Here is a 23,947-nt window from a genome sequence, read left to right as displayed (position 1 = left end):
AGAGAGAAACGTTGGTCAGCCATTGAGAGGGAGGCCTTTGCTGTGGTGTGGGCCCTGAAGAGGTTGAGACCATACTTATTTGGAACTCACTTCAAGATTCAGACCGACCGTAAGCCCCTCTTGTGGCTAAATCAGATGAAGGGTGAAAACCTCAAACTGCTCAGGTGGTCCATTTCCCTACAGGGGATGGACTTTACAGTGGAGCACCGCCCAGGGACTGACCATGGTAATGCAGATGGTCTCTCCAGGTACTTCCACTTAGAACAAGAAGACACAACTGGTCAAGGTTAGTCTATTGTCCCTGCGTTTGGGGGGGTTGTGTAGGAGAGTAGAGTCTGCTATCCTATGGTCACCCCAACTTTTGCTTTTTGCTTCACTGTTTTTTTACTTAATGTGGCTGTGGGCCTGCCAATCAGACCCACAGCCTGCTGTTCTCTCTCTAAATTTATGCCAATGCACTTTAGGTGCATTACCAATTGGAACATGGATCACCTTGTTAGCCCCTGTACAGTGTACCCTAGGTACCAAGGGCATAGGTGCATCCAAGGCCTACCAGGGGCTACAGCATGTATTATGCCACCCCTGGCCTGGCCTTACAATTTGACACAACTGGCTGATCTCTCAGCTGGGGCAAGGTGGTGTAATCACCCTTTGCTTTAGGTATTGTATCTCTATATCTAACATATACAAGGACACACAGTAACCTATAAGTCACTCCTATGGCAGGCCTTATCAGTCCTGGAGGCAGAGTGCTTGGTTATGTGTGAGATGGTGCTCTAGCATTAGCTGAGCCCGTCTGCAGCTTTCGGAACCATGTCCTTTAGCTGTTTCCTGATAGCGTCATACCATATACTCTTAAGTGCATTATGAACCTCGCGGTTAAATGCTAACTCTGGTTTGACATTATCAAAACATGTCGAGTAAGGTGTCATACGAATTGGAATACTACCCCCTCGCCAATTCTGGCGACGGGGGTACATTCCACCCTTCTAGAGGGACACGACATGTACAGAAACTGAACCCTGGTTAAAGTTAAATAGAGCCTCAGCATCACAAAATGGATGCTGCCACCACATACACAAGTCTGACCTCCTGCTGCTGGGAGTCCTTCCAGCGAGGGAGGCTTGGACAAAGGGTTTCCTGCCTTGGGAGGTGCTAGCACCACCCCAGACATGATTTTGTATATCTGGTTAGGTAGGACTAAATAGAAACAGACATGCCCGGGGCACACAAGGTGTCCACGTGCATAGGGCAGTTCAAACCGGTGCCGGGGCTCTCCAGCCCCTGCTCTGGCGTGAAACTGGACAAAGGAAAGGGGGTGTAACCACCCCCCTTCCTGGTCCCACCCATAGGAGGGACCTAGTAGGTAGTCCAGCCCCTAGAATTGGTTTAAAAGTAGGAGCTGAGTCCCAAGACTGCAGATTACCCTGAAATTCGACTACATAAGAAGACACCCTGGACCTTCGACGTTCTGCTGCTCAGAAGACTGAAGAATCTCCTTTGTGGCCAAGGAGTGACCACCCTGTGAATACAGGCACCATCCAGCGATCAACGACTGCTTTGCCGCCGCCTCCTGCCGGAGCCCGAGCCCAGTGCCTGACAAGAACCAGACTCCCAGACATCTAACAGCCCGATCCACAGTCCCTGCAAAGCTGAGACGAGTGGAGGCGACCTGCGATGTGGGACCGGACCTCTTGGAAAGTCCAAGAGAAGCTGACTGCGCAGCACCTGAGGCACCCTCACTGCTGTGCTTGGGGTCTTGAGAAGCCCCACCACCGAGCTACATTTGCACCAAGGACCAGCCCTCCAGCTCTGACGAGATCTGCGTGGGACCCTTTTGCTTTGTTCCACTCGACGCGCCTTCCCGGTTGCTGGCCCGCTGGCTAGTGCCCATTTTGGCGGCCAAGCGACAACTTTCTACCACTGGTCTGTTTTCTCCAGACTGGCCCTTGCTGCTCCTAAAAGCAGCACCCCCTCTTACCTTGCTGGTTAGAGTGAGAAGCCTTCTTTGTTTCCTGCGTGGCTTGCATTAGCCAAGGCCTGTTTGCTCCGATCAAGAACCCGACGCCGCCAACAGCTAGAGCCTTTATAGGACAGCTCGTGAGTGACTCCTGGTCGTCGTCATCATCGCCTGGTCCACGTGGCTGAAGAGACAAGCTTCACGACATCACCTGTTTGCACCCGACAACGCCTGGTTCCTTCCTGGTTCCATGCCGGTCACTGGCTAGTGACTTTGAACATGTCCCCTCTGCTTTCAGGTCTTCAACTCTTCAGATCCTCCCTTGGATCCATCGGAACTCTTCACATCAGGTCACCTGCAGCTTCAACACTCCAAGGCTCCATCTGAACTCCTGCAGAATCCCGACACACATTGGCACCACTGCACCCGCTTCCTGTGGGTGAGGTAACGCGGGCACTCCGGTGCTCCCGAGTAGTTTAGCTCTCCTAGTGTCCAGATTCCAAAGGGTTAAGTTCTAGACTGACCAGAAGACTTCCTGCCTTTAACTTTAAAACTTTTCCGCATCCATTGACTTCAATGTGAACTGCTTCTAACTTTGCGCACTGCAAACCAGATCTCGTGGGCCTCCTAGTTCCTAACTGTAGTTCGATCCTCGTAGCCCCAGCAATTCCCAAGGCCCTAGGCCTTATTTCCTTTCGACTCGTGGTACTTATACCACTTCTTCAGTATATGGTTTTAGGGGCCACCAGGGCCTATCCATATTTTGTTTAACTTTGTATACTTATCAATTGAATTGTTTTAACATGTTTGCTTCTGTGCTCATAAAGAGTTCAGGGGACTATTTGTAGTAATAAATACATATATATTTTGAATATATATCCTGTGTGGTGTCCTTTCACTTGGTGTTCAAGGGGTTACATATGGTAATACAGCCGGCTTCACATGCCAAAAGAGTTTAGCCTAAGATTGCTCTGTCCATGCTACCTCTAGGATAGCTGGTCTATAAGGTTGATTTACAACAAATCACCATAAGGGTTGTTTGGACTGATACAAGGTGATCACTAGAACTAGTGAACATCATATATCAGTTCAACTTCTGACAGAGGCTGCAACAGCCCTTGCGGGCGCCCATGGTCCGTTTTCATGGTTGCGCAGATCTCGCAGGCAGCGACCCAATTCTTGACGTCCGCTCTCATGGAAGGCCACCCGAACTGTCTGCCCAGGCTATCAGTTGTCTTTTCGATTCCAAGATGCCCTGCGCAAGGGGAATCGTGACACCAGCAGAATGCTTGCTTACGAAGCTGTGGCGTCGGTAACACCAGGCGGCAACCGTTCATAGGTATGCCATCTCTGACCTGCCACTCCTTATGGCACTTAAGCCATGTTCTCCAAGTGGAAGAGCGAACACCAAGCTGAACCCCTTTAAGAAAAGCCTCAGACTGTATAGCTCCCAACACCACCTCCGGACTGAGTATGGAATGGACGGGGGCAGGAAGCGGCGCAGCGATGGTTGATTGCCTGGAAAGAGCGTTGGCTTTCCTGTTGTCCTTACCGGGTCTGTATGTAATGTGGAAATGAGAACCGGGGATGAACAGCATCCATCTCATCTGACGGGGGGAAAGGTGTCTCGCCGCCGTCATGAACTGTAGGTTCCGATGGTCCGTAAATACAGTTACCACGTGTCTGGCTACCATCAATAAATGCCTCCACTCAGTGAAGGCATCCTTTATAGCCAACAGCTCCTTTTCTGCGATGTGGTAATTTCTTTCAGCGTCGTTCAGCTTTCGGGACATGAAGGCCACCGGGTGGAGTATACCAGAGGGAGCGTGTCGTTGCGAAAGAATGACCCCCAAAGCAACTTCGGATGCATCCGCCTCCACCGTATAAGGCAGCTCTGGGTCAGGATGGGCTAGAACGGTAGCCGTAACAAACGCCCTCTCAGGGCCACAAAAGCTTCCTGTGCTTCGAGGATCCACCTGAACGTCTGGGATTTCCTCAGTAAGTCCGTGATAGGAGCCACAAGCCCAGAGAAGCCATCGAAGAACCTCCTATAAAAGTTGGCGAACCCGATGAAACACTGCACATCCTTAACACACTGAGGGGTAGGCCAGTCTTCCACCGCCTTGACTTTGCGTTGTGCCATCTCCTGTCCAGAAGGACTCAACATTACTCCCAGGAATTCCACAGATGTGACATGGAAATCACATTTGCTGAGTTTGCAGAACAGCATTTTCTCCCGAAGTATTCTTAATACTGAAGATGCGTGTTTTACGTGATCCTCCACTGTGTCAGAATAGATGAGAATGTCGTTGATGTAAACGACGACATATATATCCAGGATATCGCATAACACATCGTTTAGGAAGTATTGAAAGGCCGCAGGGGCATTGCAGAGCCCAAACGGCATCACAAGGTATTCGAAGAGTCCGAATCTGGTTTTGAATGCAGTTTTCCATTCGTCGCCGCTCCTCATGCGCACGAGATGGTAGGCCCCCTTGAGGTCGAGCTTGGTATAGATCTTGGCCTTTTTTACCTGTTCCAACAGGACGTTTATGAGAGGCAAGGGGTATCTGTTCTTGACCGTGTTGGCGGTCAGCGCCCTAAAGTCTACACAGGCCCTCAATTCCCCATGCGCTTTAAGGATGAAGAAAAAGGGCAAGGCTGCTGGGGATTTAGACGGCCTGATGAATCCAAGACTAAGCAGTTTATCCAGGTAGGAGCGTAGATGGAGGTTTTCGGGTTCGATCAAGGTGCAGAACCTCCTGCTGGGCACACTTGCCCCAGGAACCAAGTCGATCTGGCAGTCGCACACCCGATGCGGGGGGAGCACCTCCGCTTGAATATCATCGAACACGTCCGTATAACCCAGATAGTTCAACGGGAAGGACCACAGCCTTTTCCGCTGCCGTGGCTACCATCTGTGTTGAGGTAGTATCCTGGACAGGGTGTTCAGGAGCCATACTGCAGCGTAGGAGACAATACGGAGAGTCCATGCGTATCTCACCGTTGTCCTAGTTGATGGATGGGTTGTGTTTCCTGAGCCATGGCAACCCCAAAATTATTCCGTACTGAGGAGCTCTTATGATGCTAAAGTCGATCACCTCCTCATGCCAGTCTCCAAACCATACATGAACACCTCCAGTGCCTTGACAGATCGGACCTGAGACCAGCTTACGCCCATCCACAGCGTATACGTCCTCAGGGAACTCCTTGGCAAGAAGGTCAATACCCAGAAGTTGCGCCTCTGCTTCATCCATGAACTGACCGGTGGCCCCAGAATCGACCATGGCCACCACAGGAACGCAGTCCGCCTGTACCCCCACCTGAATGTCAATGAATAGATGCTGGAGACGCCCGCGAACCATGCGGGACAAAGAAGGGATGCTAATGTGACTCCAAGATGCCCCTTCGCTATTCAGGGAGTCCGTTAGTTTTCCGCCGGAGCATCCACCACAGCTGTCACCGATCTGTTAGTCCGATATCTACTGAACTTCGGTTTCGCTGGGCATTCCCTCACAAAATGTCCTTTCTTTCCACAAAACAGGCAGAGACCTTGTTTGCGGTGCGATTCTTTTTCAGCAGAAATAAGACTAGCCCTGATAGCCCCAATATCCATCGGTTCAGCCCGGGGAGACGATTGAGCGTCGGTAGGTCCTTGCAACCCTAATGGGGGCGCTGACTTCCCCTTTCTCTTGTGATTGCCTCTCCGCTCGCCCAATCGATGATCCAGGCGTAGTACCAGACTAATGAGATCCTCATAGGTCTTGGGCTGTGGGTCGATTTGCGCAATAACGTCTTTCAATTCATCGTTCAACACCTGGTGAAAGAGCGCAGTTTGTTTAGATGAGGGCCACTTGGTCTCTGCCACCAACCGCCTGAAGTTGTTCAAATACTGCAAAAGATCGCCACTGCCCTGGCGAAGTTCCAGCAGTTCTCTGTCAGCTGTATATGAATTAGCCCTCGGTCGAACACCTTCGCAAATTCTTCCTGAAAGCCGGCCCAGTCAAATAGGAGGGGGTCGTCACGACTCACCAGCGGAACAGCCCATTGGGCGGCGTTTCCTACCAGGTATGAGATAAGGAATGCCACCCTTGCTTGGTTAGTGGGAAACGACTTCGGTTTACAGGAGAGATGTAAGGCCACTTGCGATAAGAACACTTGCACCATGCTGGGATCCCCGCTGTATCTCTCTGGTGTGGCAAGAGGAATGGATACGGGTATTTCCACCACCACAGAAGATGGAGAGACCTGTGAAGGAGTACCAGCACTGAAAGGGTTCCTTTGCAAAGTTTCTATTCTGGTCCGCAAGTCAGCTGTTTCTTGCCGTGAGGTAGCCAATTCGCTCTGAATGGCCGCCAGCGCAGCCAAGACTTCATCCATGTTGGCTTTGTGTCGCCAAGCCGATCAGGAGGAAGATAAAGTACGTATGTCGGATATTATGTAATCACCCGGTATTCCTCAGGAGCGATTTAGCGACACTGTGACGAACAGATACAGAATAACACCAATCGTAGGTAAAAGGGGTGTTTTAATGGTGAAGAAAGGTACACACTGATTATGATCGCCTATGGCAAAATGAAAGCAGATAGTCTCGAAATTAGGGATCTATAGTTAATCATAGGTACGATACCACTGGTTGTGTAGTCTCTCATCCCCTCTGTCTCAGTCTGCACAAATGAGTAACTTAAATCAGAACCAACCGTCCTCTGCATGAGTACCAGTCCTGGTACTCGCCAACGGAGGGCACTGTGCAAAGTAACGGCCGACAATGATGCTCGTGTGCCTTCCCTGTTTATCCAGTAGCCAAGGGAACTCATTATTCAATACGTGATGTAGTTCCTTACACCTCACATCCACCGCGGGAATACCAAGCCTGGCACTCAACTGCGGGAGTGGCACGTTGTTCCAAGAGAGCAGCCACTCTATCTTGGGGGAGTAACGATAGCAGTGGGTGCGCTTGGAAACACGGAACACCTTCCTCAGTGAGCGTTAGCTTGCGGAAACCGCGGGATTGCCAAGCCTGGCACTCTACCACGTCTCTACGCAAGGAAACCCCAAGGGAGCCTCCGCTCAACCTTGAGATGCCAATAGTTCAAGGGGGATTACATAGACGCAGGAAAACACCTCCTGGCGTGCGTCTCTGAGAGCCTCCACGGGAGCGCCAAGCCTGACACTCAACCGCGAGGAATCTGATCAAAGCGTAAGAGAGCAGCCACTCTATCTTACCTTTCCACTGGGACAATACACGGTCTATGAACACAGCAACCTCTGCTGTCCGTGACTTGGAAACTCCAAACAAGACGTGCGCAGGCAGGATTCAATATATCCAACGCTCATTCTCCATCATGGGCTTCTTTCATGGGCAGATGCTATCACGCTTGCTCTGCACTTAGCCTTCTGGTTCTTGTAGTCCGTTCAAGCTCCGATTTCCGTCTTATGCTGCAAAAGACGAAGGGGAAGGAGCAATTCCTGACACATAAATTCATCTGGGTATAACAATCTCAGTACAGACCCGGTAATAATTGGATCTATTTCTGCCGGAAGGCTGTATCTCATCATAATAGATGTGATAGCTGTGGGTATAGTACTTGAGTCGATTGACATAAGACCATCGACAATGGCCAAAGAGGAAAATGAGATAACTACATCCTTTGCTGAGCCTGGGACTGCTACTCATTTAACATTTATTATATCTTCTCTTATAATTGAGGAGTGCCTAATTTCCCTAAAGCAATGAATGACCTTATTTTTGCAGTAATTCGCGATCTTCCGACCAGCCTTTAGCAATCTAGGGACTTTTCTTAGATATATTTCGTGATTTTTGTCTTGCTGAGGTCCCATATAGATTCCATTTACTATTTTGCCCATACCTACTGACCCCCAGAACCAAACATACAAGAACATTTATCTGATGGTGGGGTTACTTTCTTTGAAACCCCCTATCCTCCTCCTTACCCTGTGGAGGGCAGGTACGGACCTCAACCTATATACATATGCATTACTAGCCAAGTAATTTTTCTCGTGGACGAATTGATTCAAGATGGGCCTAGGCCATGGGTCATGATGGATCTTGTTTGAACTAAGAGGGATAGGCCTTCCTCTTTCCCCCTCAAAGGGCCCAGAGTCTAGGAGTGAAGGGTTCCTTTAGAGAATAGGTGGATAACCAATATCAACTTCCCTCATATTTGGGTTATCGCTCTTGCCCTTTCCTGCTAGATCTGTGATCTCCTTCCTTAGGACAGCCACCTCTTCTCGCAAAGACTCAGTGGTGGGTTTTAGAGCCTGAACCACACCAGCTAGCTCGGAGTTCCCACTGTCTTGGTCAGCCGCCCCACCTACCACTTCCCTATGAGCCCTTTCCATGAGGGCTTCAAATCTATTTTTGCACTCTTTTTAAGGTACATATAATCCTCACTGGTGTCCTGGGTATCGCTAGATTGTGTCACTATATTTGTGTTTGGCGTTAAACTGAGGGGGCAGCTTCTAGGCTTCTTACCAGTATTGACATTTTTTAACATAGGTGGAATTTACAGGTACACTTTTTTTCTTACTTCCCGGTGCATGGGTGGGAAATTTGATACTAAACTAGGATTGCGGTCAATGCTGGGAGAGTTTTCCACGTGGGCAGGGGGCATCGTAGATTCTGAGGTTGCTATCTCATAGCATTCCGAAAACAAGGTCTCAATCCTATCTATTGATTCATGGCAGATACCACAAGTGCCCCTCTTTTTTGAACGGAGAGCTCCATGAGCTTTATCTTGCCCTTTACTTTTCCCCATGATTCTATATGCCCTTAAGGGGGGTAATAGATGGGACAGATGCTTCTTCTGAACTCCCACCCTACCCAGTTACTGACAACAAATCACTGTATCCAACCAAAATGGACGAACCCCTCCCTCTCCCAATTCCCTTGTGAATCCACTAGATACAATTGATCCAGTCTGTCCAAAAAGCAATGGTATAGGAACAGTACTAGTGTGAGGAACAACATTTCCACAGTGAGTCCCCCGTAAATCCAACAGTACATTTAAAATGCAGAGTTCAATAGCATGGCAGCCAGTCAATCAGGCAGTCCATGTCGACCACTCGCGACAGAACCATGGGATGTGGCCCAGCCTCTTCCTGGTTCTGAAGGGTGCAAATGGCCCGCCCTTGGCCTGGGCATCGCCTGGGCACGACGGCCTGTGCCCTGCACTGCTGGAGCCCTGTGATGAATTTGAGCGCCTCCTGGCGCTAAACGAATCTGCCGCAGGGCACGTTAGGGGATGGAGTCCCCTTGGCGCAGGCAGGCAGAGAAGGACAGAGGATCGTCGGAAGCGCCAGAGGAAAGCGGCTGCAGTGGCTCGAAATTGGTAGAGCCAGTGACGGACACGTGATCACGTGACACGGAGTCCTGGATACTTGCCGGTATGTGAAGACTTGGCAAGCACAAGGTCCTTGATTATTGAAGTGAAGACTGAGAATAGAGACCCCATTTTTCACCCTGATGAAATTGCTGACACAGGAACAATGAAACATGTCGGTCCATTCTAAGCAGATAATGGTGGTACATAATTAACCATTTTTAATGGGAAGTTTTGCAGCACCGGAATAAAACAGACAGCCAGCAAAACTTCACCGGTTTTACCTCTCCTTTTCTTTTGTTGGGGTCTTAGGTGTATTTTCACACACCTTGGTTTACAGTAGTATTTGTATGTGTACACTGTCTGTCTATTTCTGTCTATTCTCACATATGCACAGTTATAATTTGTTGTGTTTGTTCTGTTCTTCACACAGAGAGAGTGACCAATGATGAGAAGAGGGTATACCGGCAATTGCTAGCCGGGAACCCCCTCGGGTGATACGTCCGTGAGGCACTCTCTCTGCTCTCTCACACTTTTTCTGTACCCTGTGTGGGGTGACCTGTGCTTACATGTTGCTTTTTGTAAATGTAGCATCTTGACCTGGGGAACTGAGGTGAGCGACACACCGAGGGTACCAACAATTATATTGGATCCTTACCCACAGGGTCAGTATAGTGATGTTTCAGGACTAGGTAGGGCTCTTTTGTTGACAGAGAAGGTCAGAGATCAGCTCTTATTGGTCAAGTTAGCGGGTCCAAAGGAGGTGTCACAAACGCATCAGTGGTGACTGCAAGGGAATGTTCAGGGTAAGGGGCAGAGATAAGGTGAAGGTGTTAGTATCGAGTCATGTATTTCAGTGGTCTCTGCTTAAGGGGTGTGAAGACAGCTCAGACTATTATGACGACAACTGTCATTGAATCATATGGAAAGGGTAATGGTAAATGAATGCTGTTGGGTAATCTGATGAAGATGGATGTGGAGGAGGGGAAAGGAATGGAGCAATACAAGTATTGGGGAGAGGGGGGATACAGAACAAGGTACCTGTGGGATGCCTAAAGGGCTAGGAAGAGCTTGGGTCTGGGAGAGTTTGATGAGTGAGGAAAATGTCATCAAGTAATTCTAGGCTTCGTTCAGATACTTGAATTAGGATAATCCCATTACTATGAAGAGCGATGGTTGCCTCTGCTTTGCAAACAATAGAGGGAGTTACCGAGAGACTGAGACCGTGGGGGGCTTTAGTGGATGCAGTGATCCGGAGCAGAGAGCAAAGGGCTTTCCTTCATTGTGCTGATCTTGTAGTGTAAAAGATAATGGGGCAGATGCATCAAGCATGTTTTCCCTTCGCAAACGGCCGATTCACAGAATCAGCCGTTTGCGAGCGCCAAAAAATGCTCTTCTGATGCAGCAAACCCTATTTTGGGTAACCTGTTACCGACTCGCAAAACGGGTTTATGATTCCCTATTAGGAAGTTTTGAACAAAAATACAGGAGTAGCAACCCGTCAACCGTGTTGGAATTGGGGTAGAGAAAGGGGGAAGGGCATGTTTAGGACATCCCTTCTTAATACCAAACAGCATGCGTATGCATGAATGTTTAACGACCGAAATGCGGTCGGAAAACATTCACAAAACATTTGCATTCTACCACCTACTTCAAGTAGGTGGTAATCAATTTGCAAATAGGAAGGGGTCCCCAAGGGACCCCTTCTCCTTTGTGAATGTCTGTAAATGCATTTTCTAAGAACAGGCAGTGATCCCATGGACCACTGCCTGCTCTTAGAAAATGAAAGGACACGTTTTCATTTTCTCTTTTGTAAAGCATCCCGTTTCCCTTTAATGAAACGGGGCTGCTTTTCAAAAAAAGATTGCTTTATTTAAAAGCAATCACGGACATGGTGGTTTGTTGACCCCAGCAGGCCACCATTCCTGTGATTTTTGCGATTCATAGGAGGTCGCAAATTGCGACCTACCTCATTAATATTCATGAGGTAGGTCATTTGCAATCCCCTAGGTATCGCAGAAAGTGTTACACTTTCATGCAATCTGATTTGCGATTTTCGAATTGCGAATCGCAAGGATTCGCAATTAGGAAATCGCTAAACGGTTTGTTGATGCATCTGGCCCTCGTAACTTATGCTAGCTCCTTTAGTCGTGCAAACATAGGGGCTGGAAATAAGGGTTACTAGTTGAAATTTGAGAAGCCTGTGTTTGAAGTTTGAGAAAACGCGTTTACATAGTTTAGGAGGGTATATGATAGTGTAAGAATTACAACCGTCTGGAACTAGTTGGAGTCTAGAGATCTATGAGAAAGGGAATCCATGGCTAAGGGCTCCAAATTTCCAGAGTGGAAAGAGGGGAGGGACCGGGTTACAGAATGCTCACGTGGGGGGAAGCTGAGGGGAAGAGAGGGGAAAGGGGTATGGTCATATGAAGTAAGGAAGGGATGGGGCAAATCATGGGGTAACTGGAGGAAAGTTCCATGACTCCATTCTACAAAGGCAGCCCTTAAACAACAGCATCATGACAGGAGATGTCCAGAGAGAAGAAGGTACTTTTTCTGTTCTGGGCTTCCCAGCGTTATATGCATGTGATTACTAGGTGGAGATCAGCAAATCCTGAAGGGAAGGACCAGGTGCGATTACAAAAAAAGGGAAGTTGAAATACATTAGGTCAAACTAGATTATGCAATTAGGAAGATAGAATCCGAATTAGAGGGATAGGAGAGATGGGATGAACAGTGGCCTAGATACACTTGGAAATTCGATAGACCGAACCAGTTTGGAAATCTACGCAGAATTAGTAAAAAGCATCATTGTAAGATGGCCGCCAGCATGGAAATACTTTGAAGCTATAGAACATGATAGTCTTTCTTTCATGTCCATAAGAGGGACATGCTAAATCTTAGGTCAATATCTAGATTTCTAGAGTCTTAGAGGCGCCGCTTTATATGGGGAGAGGGTCGATATATGATGCAGGGCCTACAATGCCCAGATAGAGCCCCAAGGGTCCCAAACACAATCAGCGCACAAAAGGCCCACTTAATCAGGCTTTGAGAAAACAGCGAAGGTAATACTCTTGAAAAAATAGTTAGCAGTGAATGAAACCAGGCACCTCTGTGGACAATAAGATTTGATGTATAACAAAGCATTTTGATGTCCACTTTGCTGTCTTGAGTCTTTCAGATCCATCTCTTACTCCAAGAGTTGTTCTTATTTTATAAAAAACCTTGACCATATGCATCTACCTAAACCTGTAACTAGGATATGAGTGCTATGCGAGCACCCTTTTTTTGCTAAGTTTCTCTATGAACACCTTTGCTGAAATAAATAAGATGTGGCATATTCAAAGGAACTTTTATGAAAATATCTCTGTATGGTAAAATATGTCTTCATAAGTTTCAACAATAATAATAAATGAGATCCTTTTACAATCAATTAAAAATTGTATAGGTACATTCCAGTATTTTCCATTTAAGTAATTTAAATCTCTTTTCATCCAACAGAAAACAATCCTTGATTGTACAAAATATTTGAGAATAATGAAGCTAATACTGTAAATCTGCAAGAGCAAAGTCAGAAACATTACATTCCAGTATTCAGGAAAACATAACTGCCGACAGAGACAGCCGAACCTGAACATAAACTGACAGATCTTCAAAGTACCGTCATGGGCAATTTGTGGTTCTACGGGTCTCAGCTGTGCACCTCTGTGTCTCAAGAAGAAAAAAACACTCCTTGTGTAAATGTGTCCAATACCAGCTTTGATCATGAATTGGTTACAGCAGTGCTCAGCTTCCTAAAGTGATATCAGACCACCTTTCAGTGCTAGAGGTGTTTTGTGAACTCTTTCAGGCCTTTCCACAGCAACCAGCAAAAATCACAATGGAGTGAAGCCAGACAACTGAAAAATAAAAAATGAATGTGGCAAGTATTTGGTGACCTTTGCACTTTAGTGTTTAGTTGGAAAGAAAATAAGCAAAATACCACACACATACAGGTTGTGTGAGAATAACACAAGTGCTTTATCGGTCATGTTGGCCCTTCAGAAAGCACAGTCAAGAGATGTAGGAAAATACATACCCGACTCAGAGACACTAACTATGAAAGAAAAAACATACACTTGCAGTGAATGTGGAAGTAGTTTTACGGAATCATCTAAACTCAGGAATCATCAGCGAACACACACCGTGGAAATGCCATTCAAGTGCAGTGAATGTGGGAAGAGCTTTATAAATTTATCAAGCCTTAAACTGCATCAGCGAACACACACGGGGGAAAAGCCGTTCAAGTGCAGTGAATGTGGGAAGAGTTTTATAAATTTACCAAGCCTTAAACTGCATCAGAGAACACACACAGGGGAAAAGCCATTCAAATGCAATGAATGTGTGAAGAGCTTTAGTCAATCTGCACACCTAAAACGGCATAAGGGAACACACACGGGGGAAAAGCCATTCAAGTGCAGTGAATGTGGGAAGAGCTTTATATGTTTATCAGAACTAAAAATCCATCAGAGAACACACACTGGAGAAAAACCATTCCATTGCAGTGAATGTCTGAAGAGCTTTAGTCAATTATCACACCTAAAAATGCATCAAAAAACACACACAGGGGAAAAACCATATCATTGCAGTGAATGTGGTAGTAGTTTTAGTGTCTCATCAAAATTAAAGGTACATCAACGACAACACACTGGAGAAAAACCATACCACTGCAGTGAATGTGGAAAAAGTTTTAGTTCCTCTTCAGGATTAATGTATCATCAACAAACACACACAGGGGAAAAACCATTCAAGTGCAGCGATTGTGGGAAGAGCTTTATAAATGTATCAGCCCTAAAACTCCATGAGACAACACACATGGGCGAAAAACCATATCATTGCAGTGAATGTCTGAAAAGCTTTAGTAAATTATCGGGCCTAGAAAAGCATCAGCGTACACACACAGGGGAAAAACCATATAATTGCAGTGAATGTGGAAGTAGTTTTAGGAATTTGTCAACATTAAGGAATCATCAGCGAACACACACTGGTGAGAAACCATACCATTGCAGTGAATGTGTGAAGAGCTTTAGTCAATTAACAGACTTGAAATACCATCAGACAAATCACACAGGGGAAAAACCATACAAGTGCAGTGAATGTGTGAAGAGCTTTTGTCGATTAACGCGCCTCGAACAGCATCAGAAAACACACACTGGGGAAAAACCATACCATTGCAGTGAATGTGGAAGTAGTTTTAGTGAATCCTCAACATTAAGGATTCATCAGCGAACACACACTGGAGAAAAACCATACCATTGCAGTGAATGTGGAAGTAGTTTTAGTCAATCTTCATCATTGAGAACTCATCAGCGAAGACACACTGGAGAAAAACCCTTCAAGTGCACTGAATGTGGAAGTAGTTTTAGTTACTCTTCATCATTAATGTGTCATCAACGAACACACACAGGGGAAAAACCATTCAAGTGCAGCGATTGTGGGAAAAGCTTTATATATTTATCACATCTAAAAGTCCATCAGAGAATACACACGGGTGAAAGACCATATCATTGCAGTGAATGTGTGAAGAGCTTTTGTCGATTATCAAGCCTAAAACACCATGAGAGAAAACACACAGGGTAAAAACCATTCAATTGCAATGAATGTGGGAAGAGCTATATATATTTATCAAGCCTAAACCTGCATCAGCTAACACAAACAGGGGAAAAAATCATTCCAGTGCAGTAAATATGGGAAGAGATTTGGTTACTTTTTAAACCTACATAGACATCAGGAAACACACACAGGGGAAAAGTCATTCCAGTGTAATGACTATGTGAAAAGCTTCAGTCAATCTTCAAACCTACAAAGACATCAGCGAACACACCACCATCACTGAACACACATAGAAATATATTTAAACAACAGGAGAGGAAGGGTAAATCGAGATATCTCTTACACCCTTATATCAAATAATTCTTATAAACAACTAAAGAGAATCCCTAAACATCTAAAAAGTTACTGATGAGATGAGAATACCACCAATAGTTCATGCATTCCCTATATCACCAAATACCATATACCACATATTATAAAGTTGTGTCAACAGGTAAGTGATAGTATGCCCCGTGAGGAAAAAGAGAACCCTCAGGCACCCACACAAGGCAGGTAGCCAGTTGTCGTCATTGGGTTCTGGTTGTTAGTAAATGTGATAATTTACAAAACACTTTAAAGGTGAGGTTAAAATGAGTATCAACCACTCCTAACAAGACCTTTATTAGAAGGATGGTTCTGACTCAATTAAAAACAGTGTGAAAAATAAGCGGACAAATGGGGTTGTGTGATCTGAACCCCAATATCCTCAAAAGAGGTCGACATGTTTCAGCTATTTGGTCAGGTTCCGACCTAGCATTCCTCAGTACCTATCAAAGAAATGTATATTCGCACCTGGATGGAGGCGCACTCTAAGGGACCTACTCACCCCAGGTGGATACAATCAAACAGTGATTTGGAAGAGTTTACCAGTCAGTAGTCGCCGCACTGGAAGGTGCAATTGTATCCCTGCTATTTGCAAGTTTAGAATTTATTATATGACTACTTCCAGTGTAAAGAAAAGGAGAATCTCTCTCTTCAGGACTTCTTATTGCCCCATGGCGTACTTCCTGGATATGCGGCGGTGGAAAATCTTCACGCCAGCATCGACATGCTGTCGGCTCTCCGCTGTCCCACCTAATCCGAACTCCGCCGCAGTCCGTAAACTCCGCCGCATATCCAGGAAGTACGCCTTGGGACAATAAGAAGTCCTGAAGAGAGAGATTCTACTTTTCTTTACACTGGAAGTAGTCCTATAATAAATTCTAAACTTGCAAATAGCAGGGATACAATTGCACCTTCCAGTGCGGCGACTACTAACTGGTAAACTCTTCCAAATCACTGTTTGATTGTATCCACCTGGGGTGAGTAGGTCCCTTGGGGTGCGCCTCCATCCAGGTGAAAATATACTTTTTTTTGATAGGTCCTGAGGAATGCTAGGTCAGAACCTGACCAAATAGCTGAAATATGTCGACCTCTTTTTAGGATATTGGGGTTCAGATCACACAACCCTATTTGTCCGCTTATTTTTCACACTGTTTTTAATTGAGTCAGAACCACCCTTCTAATAAAGGTCTTGTTAGGAGTGGTTGATACTCATTTTAACCTCACCTTTAAAGTGTTTTGTAAATTATCACATTTACTAACAACCAGAACCCAATGACGACAACTGGCTACCTGCCTTGTGTGGGTGCCTGAGGGTTCTCTTTTTCTTCACGGGGCATACTATCACTTACCTGTTGCCACAACTTTATAATATGTGGTATATGGTATTTGGTGATATAGGGAATGCATGAACTATTGGTGGTATTCTCATCTCATCAGTAACTTTTTAGATGTTTAGGGATTCTCTTTAGTTGTTTATAAGAACACACATAGAAATAAACATAGAGCTGAGTGAATTTGGTAATAATTTAAGAACATTAACAATACTACTGACCTATCTGTGGGCATACACTGAAGGACAAAAGTACAGTTATTGCGAGATGAAGAAATTATACAAAATTATAAAATTACAATAATGCAGGATATTCAAATACCAGCTGCTAAAAAGCAGAGGATAGAAGACTGAACTAGTAGTAAAGAAGAAAACATATATATTTTTAAAAATATAAAATTGTCTATTCTCTGCTTTTGTTTATTTCCCTAAATCTAGGAAAAACTTGAAATATCAGGAAACCCTTTGGGAGACTAGCACAAAGTGGACTAAAAGTAAAGAAACATTGTTGGTTTTTATTCTGTGAGAGACTTATAACAAAAGAAATCCAAGCACACCTGGCCATGCTACCTGTAAAATCAACTCCATGATCATTGTTTGGACTAACAAGGGTATTTTCCGCTAATTTTAGTGATTAGTAATAAAGCATTTAAACCCAACACACTCAAAACAATTTAACAAGCACACAATAAATATTCTTCAGAGCTGGCTGTGGTTTTGCTCATTTAGTGCATCATTAATGGTTCTCTGACAGCGGCCAGAGAACAGTTTAGAAGAGCAGAAGTGAAAGCAGGTGAATGTGAGCTGCAGCTCTCTGGGTTAACCCTTGCAGTGAATGACATTTACCTCTGAAGCAGGAGAATGTGAGCTGCAGCTCTCTGGGTTAACCCTCGCAGTTCATGACATTTACCTCTGAAGCAGGAGAATGTGAGCTGCAGCTCTCTGGGTTGACCCTCGCAGTGCGTGACATTTACCTCTGAAGCAGGAGAATATGAGCTGCAGCTCTCTGGGTTAACCCTCGCAGTTCATGACATTTACCTCTGAAGCAGGAGAATGTGAGCAGAAGCTCTCTGGGTTAACCCTTGCAGTGCATGACATTTACCTCTGAAGCTGGAGAATGTGAGCTGCAGCTCTCTGGGTTAACCCTTGCAGTGCATGACATTTACCTCTGAAGCAGGAGAATGTGAGCTGCAGCTCTCTGGGTTAACCCTTGCAGTGCTGACATTTACCTCTGTAGCAGGAGAATGTGAGCTGCAGCTCTCTGAGTTAACCCTTTCAGTGCTGACATTTACCTCTGAAGCTCTGATGTAGAACAAATGATGATCATTTCCATCATCATTCAATGAAATCCGAGGAGACCGAGAAGTTGAAACATTTAAGTCCTGGTTTAGAACTCGGCGGACCGGTTACTCCATCACAACGGTGACAGATATAACATCCGCCGAAACAGTGGGATTAATATTTCAGCGGACGGGATATTCATCAACGTTGTGATGGAGTAACCTGTCCGCCGAGATCTAAATCAGGCCCTTGGTTATTCACAGGTTTCTGAAAGCTTGACGTTCAAGTAAAAATTGAATCTTGAACAGCAAATTATTCCAGCGCTTAACAAATAGAATTCAGAACTCTGCTTTACAGTTCTAGACCCTTGGCCTGAAAAAATAAATCTGTGTTTAGAAGAGAAGAAACATGAATAAATTCATTATTCACTGAAATTATATTCTGGCTTTGTGTTTACAAGCAAAAAGGATCCCTCATTTTATATAAGCTTCAGCTGTGACAGCCAGGCTGAGTACTTCACTTCAGAAGAGTGCAGGATCAATAATGAAGGTCACAGAGCTGCAGCTGTGTGATAGCCAGGCTGAGTACTTCACTTTCGAAGAGTGCAGGATCAATAATGAAGATCACGGAGCTGCAGCTGTGTGACAGCCAGGCCGAGCACACTTCAGAAAAATGCAGGATCAGTAATGAAGATCGCAGAGCTGCAGCTATGTGATAGCCTGGTTGATCACAGCCAGGCCGAGCACACTTCAGAAAAATGCAGGATCAGTAATGAAGATCGCAGAGCTGCAGCGATGTGATAGCCTGGTTGATCACATAACTTGACTTCAGAAGAGAGCAGGATCAATAATGAAGGTCTCAGAGCTGCAGCTGTGTGACAGCCAGGCTGAGAACACTTCAGAAGAGTGCAGGATCAGTAACAAAGGTCACAGAGCTGCAGCTGTGTGATAGCCAGGCCGAGCACACTTCAGAAGAGTGCAGAATAAATAATGAAGGTCACATAGCTGCAGCTGAATGATAGCCAGGCCTAGCACACTTCAGAAGAGTGCAGGATCAATAATGAAGGTCACGGAGCAGCAGCTGAGTGATAGCCAGGCCAAGCACACTTCAAAGACTGCAGGATCAATAAAGTCGGTATCAGGCTTGCAACTGTGAGATAGCCAGGACAAATACTTCACTTCAGAAGAGTGCAGGATCAATAATGAAGGTCGCGGAGCTGCAGCAGTGTGATAGCCCGGCCGAGAACACTTCAGAGGAATGCAGGATCAATAATGAAGGTCACGGAGCTGCAGCTGTGTGATAGCCAGGCTGAGCACACTTCAGAAGAGTGCAGGATCAATAATGAAGATCACAGAGCTGCAGCTGTGTGATAGCCAGGCCGAGCACACTTCAGAAGAGTGCAGGATCAATAATGAAGGTCGCAGAGCTGCAGCGGTGTGATAGCCAGGCCGACCACAATGCATCTCTTTAAAAGAGTGAGGGATCATTAACATATGTCACAGAGCCTCACACCATGTGATAGCCAGACCGAGCACAAAGTGAACAAAATCACAATTTTCCATTATTGAACAACAATTGTAGATGGCAGATGGAGCCAAATTATGAAATGATTGATCCACAAAAGGAATGAAAAAAAAAGAGATTGATTGCACCAAGCTGTTATATTCCTAGAACCAATCATGACGCTATAAAACGTACACAATAATTACTCGATTTTACATGATAAAAAGAAATGTATGTTTTGGATACGTAATAAAACAAAAAAAAATGATTTGGATTTATGTTATTTTACTGCTGATTGTAAAGAAATTAGATTGTTCGAAAGTGTGACTGCTTCCAGAATGGCTCTGCTTTCAGTGTTCCCAGGGCTGGCGATGGTTTTTTTCTTGAGATGGTACTAGCTCTCCCGTGTTGATGAAGGGAGAAATGCTACTTATAATACAGACATCTGGGCTTCACTCCTACTAATTCAGTCCTTTTTATCAAACCAATACCTCATTTATTGAGGAAAACTAAAAATATTTGTGTTCTGGCACTCCCCTTGTTAATAAACAATATAAATGCCACAAAATGTTCAGTACTTGAATATATTCTTCTACAAGAGGGATTTAAATGTACATTTCATATTCAAACGGTTCTTATTTAGTGCTACCTCATCTACTGAGTGATCACTTGTGTTACATCTAGAACAACGGTGTCTGTGATGGATGTAGAATGAAGGCGCCGAGTACAAAGAGTTTCTCAGAAAGCTGTGAGCACCTTGGAAGAGTGAACAGTGATGAAGCGAAGGTTATCTAAGGGTTTTCTTTTTGTTGAAATGTTCATGGAACGATCATATCCAGAATGTTGGTTTACCTATGTCCCTGACTAACTGAGAGTTTCAAGCTTTATTCTTAATATGGAAGGCTGTTCTTCAGAGCCCCTGGTAAGAACATACAGTGCTAAAATTCTAGCAAAGGCAATCTATGTAGCCACTCCACTGGCGTACTAAGTAGGACCTGCTTGAGCTGTTGTCCTATGTAAATTGTTAAAAAAAATTCTGTGAGTTCCTCTGGGGAATAATTCCATCCTGCCCTCAGTCTTGGCTGCCACACTAAAAGGGTGGCCGCAACCTGCTTTGGCATCTTACGCGGTCTCAAGCCGATTCTGAGATTTTTTGACTCTTCTACTAGACAGTTGGTCCTCCAAGCTTTGGTGCTTTCTCGGCTAGACTATGCGAGCTCGCTCTTATTAGGGGCGAATCAGGCTGAAATTGTACGCCTCCAGCGTGTTCAAAATGCCGCCGCAAGAGCGGAGGTGGGCCTCCCTAGGTACAGCTCGGCAGCCAACACCATTCGATCCCTTCATTGGCTACCTGTGAGGCAAAGGATCAATTTCAAGGCCTTGTGCCTGGCATTTAAGATTCTCCATCATTCCTCCCCGCAGATTGTTGGCAATCTGTTGGTACCCTATGAGCCCAAGCGCTCTCTGCGCTCCTCAGGCCAAAACTTGGTTGTTGTCCCACGTTTCAGACTTTGTAGGGCGGGGGGCCGTTCTTTCCGGGTGTTGGCGGCAGCACTTTGGAATTCCCTCCCCTCCCATATCCGTGCCCTTAACGACCTGCTGGAGTTTAGGCGGGCCATCAAGACGTTTTTATTTCTGTAGTCTTTAGCTTCTCTTGGTCTCGCACTGGCCGCTGTGTTCTGCAATGTTTGTTCGCTTCCTTGTAGCGCCGGCACGCCCCTTCGCTGGGGCAGCTGTGCGCTATACAAATGTAGCTAACATAACATAACATAGTCCTGTGAAAGCTTAACTCTCAATGTATAATTGGCTATAATGAAGCTAAAAGCCCTCGTGAACCGGTCCAAGATATGGGTAAGTAAGTAGTCTGTAATGATGTTGGTCTTTTTTACTTGACACACTAGTGAAAAACTCTGCTGAGATTCTGAGAAGAAGTCACTGAATTATTTTGAGAATCTGTGTTGTCATTGGTGTAAATAATTGGCACACGGGTCACAGTTTATTATGCTCAAAACTGTGTACTAGGGTGAATACATGACATTGTTCTCTATTCTGTCCATCAATTGTTCTTTTTCCATTTGTCACCTGAATGGGACGGGTATGCCTAGACATGGGTCCTGTGCTCTCCATGCCACTGGAGTCAAGCTATCTTGGCTGATGAGGGTTGAGCCCGAAACCGGTCCTAGGATGTATGTTTCCATTCCAGGGGGGACCTGGCATGGCAGTTTAGGCTGGACTGTTCTCATTGGGCACAGGGTCAAGGCTGATTTGCATATGGCTGAGTCCAAACTGGAATGGCATGGTGAGCAAAAAAACTGGATTTAGGCCCAGCTCTCTGTACTGGGGTGTATGTTTGACATTGTTCTGCATTCTGTCCATCAATTGTTCTTTTCCCTTTTCGCAGCCTAGCACCAATGCAGTTGTATGCAGGATTTCTTTTATGCAGAAAAGGGCACCTTCCTACAAGAAAACAATCCTGAGAGGCACATTCCTCTTTCGATGTGTGCTGCATTCTGAAAGAGGAAGCAACGAGGAGAAATAAAGATATTAGCCCACATTACCCCTCTCTTGGGAAGGCATATTTTTTGGCACTTTCCCAGTTTTACTAGTTTGTGTAAATCTGAGAATATGTCAAAAAAAGGTTCATGGGAACACCCACGCAACGCCCATGGAACGCCACCCCGGGCAGAGTTAGCAATGCAGCGATTTGTGTTGCTTGCTTTTCTCCAGATTTATGGAGCCACTCAGGGCCATGTAAAGTGGCCTTGCATGGCTTCATGAGTTGCATTTAAGATATGCATCGCTTTTGCACCTCATTGCATGGTGCAAGAGCGAAGCACACTGGCTCATCAAATACCCCATTATGTTTAGGAATATGTGGTTCGTATGGCCATCAGTGGCATAACCAATTTGAAACCTGATACTTTAGAAATCTCTTCCAGTGATAAGCATCCAAACACAGCCCTTGGATATAAATCCAAGAGCCTTTCAAAAAAAGAATGACATTAATAAGAAAGCATTTTGGTGCAATAGTAAAGCTAGAAAATGCTAGACAGATGCTGTTAAGATAACATATGGTACAAAGAGACAACCAGAATGCGAGCAATGCGCGTGGCTGGCAGTACAATGACCAGACAGGAAGCTGATTCTGATCTTGTGGATTACTCACATGTGTGTTCTTTCCCGGGGTATAGGGACCAGAAAGAGTAAAGATCTATGATCACTCTAGGAAGCTTAAAGCAAACCTCAAAGTCACTGTCTAGATGACTCCCCCCTGCACCCCACTCAAGTAGAGCTGATGGCACAGGTCTTTCCCGTTTAGCTCTCTTCCCTTTGATGAACTACCCAGCAGCCCAGGGTAGAGGTTCCATACACCTCCCCTCAGCATCGGTACATTTTGGTTGCCTTTGGATCATGGCACAAGGTGTCAAGAAGTGGCACCTTTGAAACACACAATTGCATAGCGGAGAGTTATGGCTCCCTGGGCATCTTTTCTGGACTGTATTTCCAAAGACTGTGATTTTCACCGGGGGAACCCATTCCAAATCCTCTTGAACATACAGGGATGTGATAGCAAGCTGGTGTGTCACCTTTCTCTACTGCAAACCATCCACAAACCAAGGGATTAGTCGAGAAGTTTAACAAAACCCTTAAAAGTATAATGAGAGCTTTATCAGAAAACTTCAGGAGGTAAGGTAAGGTAATTTTATTATGCATAGTTAATTAAAACCAGTGCAAACATTTTACAAAACAGATTAAATATCATAAAAGAAGTTGTGTCTTTAAAACGTCATTAAAAGAGCAAACAGTAAAAGCCCAATACAAATTTCCAGATGCGTTACTTTTGGGTAAGAGCAGGTGTCATTAAGTTCAAATTAGTGTCTATATGCTGTGTAATGTTTTTTGGCAGTTTCTGCTTAATTAGCGCAAGGAACTTTACATACCTGCAGTTCAGTTTTGTGTTTGCAGGGTTAAGACAAGCCAGTACTGCTTGCCTTCTAGTGCGAGTTCCTATCTGTCTAAGTTGGTCCTTTAGGAACAGCTGGCGTGCTGGCCTGAACTCTTGGCAGAGGCAAGTCATATGAAGTATGTCGCCCTTCTCTGTATTGCAGAAGGTGCAGGGTTCGTGGCCATTGCTCCTTAGCCATGGTGGCAAATGCTCTCTGGTAGGCAAGACCCCTAGTCTGTATTTCAGAAACTTCAGTTTTATTGTCTTGGGATAACCCTGGCTGAAGTATGGTTGAGGTGTCAGGGATTTATATGTGTTTATGGTCATCCATGCATGGTTTCTTTTAGCGAATGACTCTTTATCCTCTAGTAGTGAAAGAGTTTTGACAGTTTTCCAGACCAGTTTTTTAAATGCTTTGTGGCCGAGTTGCAAATCCCAGATCGCAGTTAGTTTGGTAGTCCCCAAGGCTTTCTTCAGGTAAGATCTTGCCTGAGATGCGTCCCTGCTTTGAATGTCTTGCCATAACAGCTCATTTAAAGTGTTCGTAATAGCAGAACGAAGTTTGTGGCAACAGATGATGTAAGCTCCCTGTCTTGCAAGAGCTTGTTTTTGTAGTCCAAATTCCAGCC

The 23,947-nt window shown here is 45.3% G+C and overlaps 1 protein-coding gene across 1 annotated transcript in view; it reads left to right on the top strand.

Annotated features, from left to right (window-relative positions):
* The window catches only part of LOC147737467 (uncharacterized), a 59,127-nt gene extending 43,688 nt beyond the window's left edge, over window positions 1-15,439 (top strand). The window contains exon 9 of the mRNA XM_086930976.1: window positions 12,805-15,439. Within this exon, the coding sequence (XP_086787102.1) occupies window positions 13,333-14,922 (1,590 nt within the window). The 5' untranslated portion in view covers window positions 12,805-13,332 and the 3' untranslated portion in view covers window positions 14,923-15,439. The remainder of the gene's footprint in view (window positions 1-12,804) is intronic.
* Window positions 15,440-23,947: the final 8,508 nt, after the last annotated feature.

The sequence above is a fragment of the Lissotriton vulgaris genome, chromosome 1_1 (assembly GCF_964263255.1).
Source record: "Lissotriton vulgaris chromosome 1_1, aLisVul1.2, whole genome shotgun sequence".
Taxonomy (NCBI): domain Eukaryota; kingdom Metazoa; phylum Chordata; class Amphibia; order Caudata; family Salamandridae; genus Lissotriton; species Lissotriton vulgaris.
The sequence above is the reverse complement of the archived record's forward strand: the minus strand, read 5'-3'. Positions and strand labels throughout refer to the sequence as shown.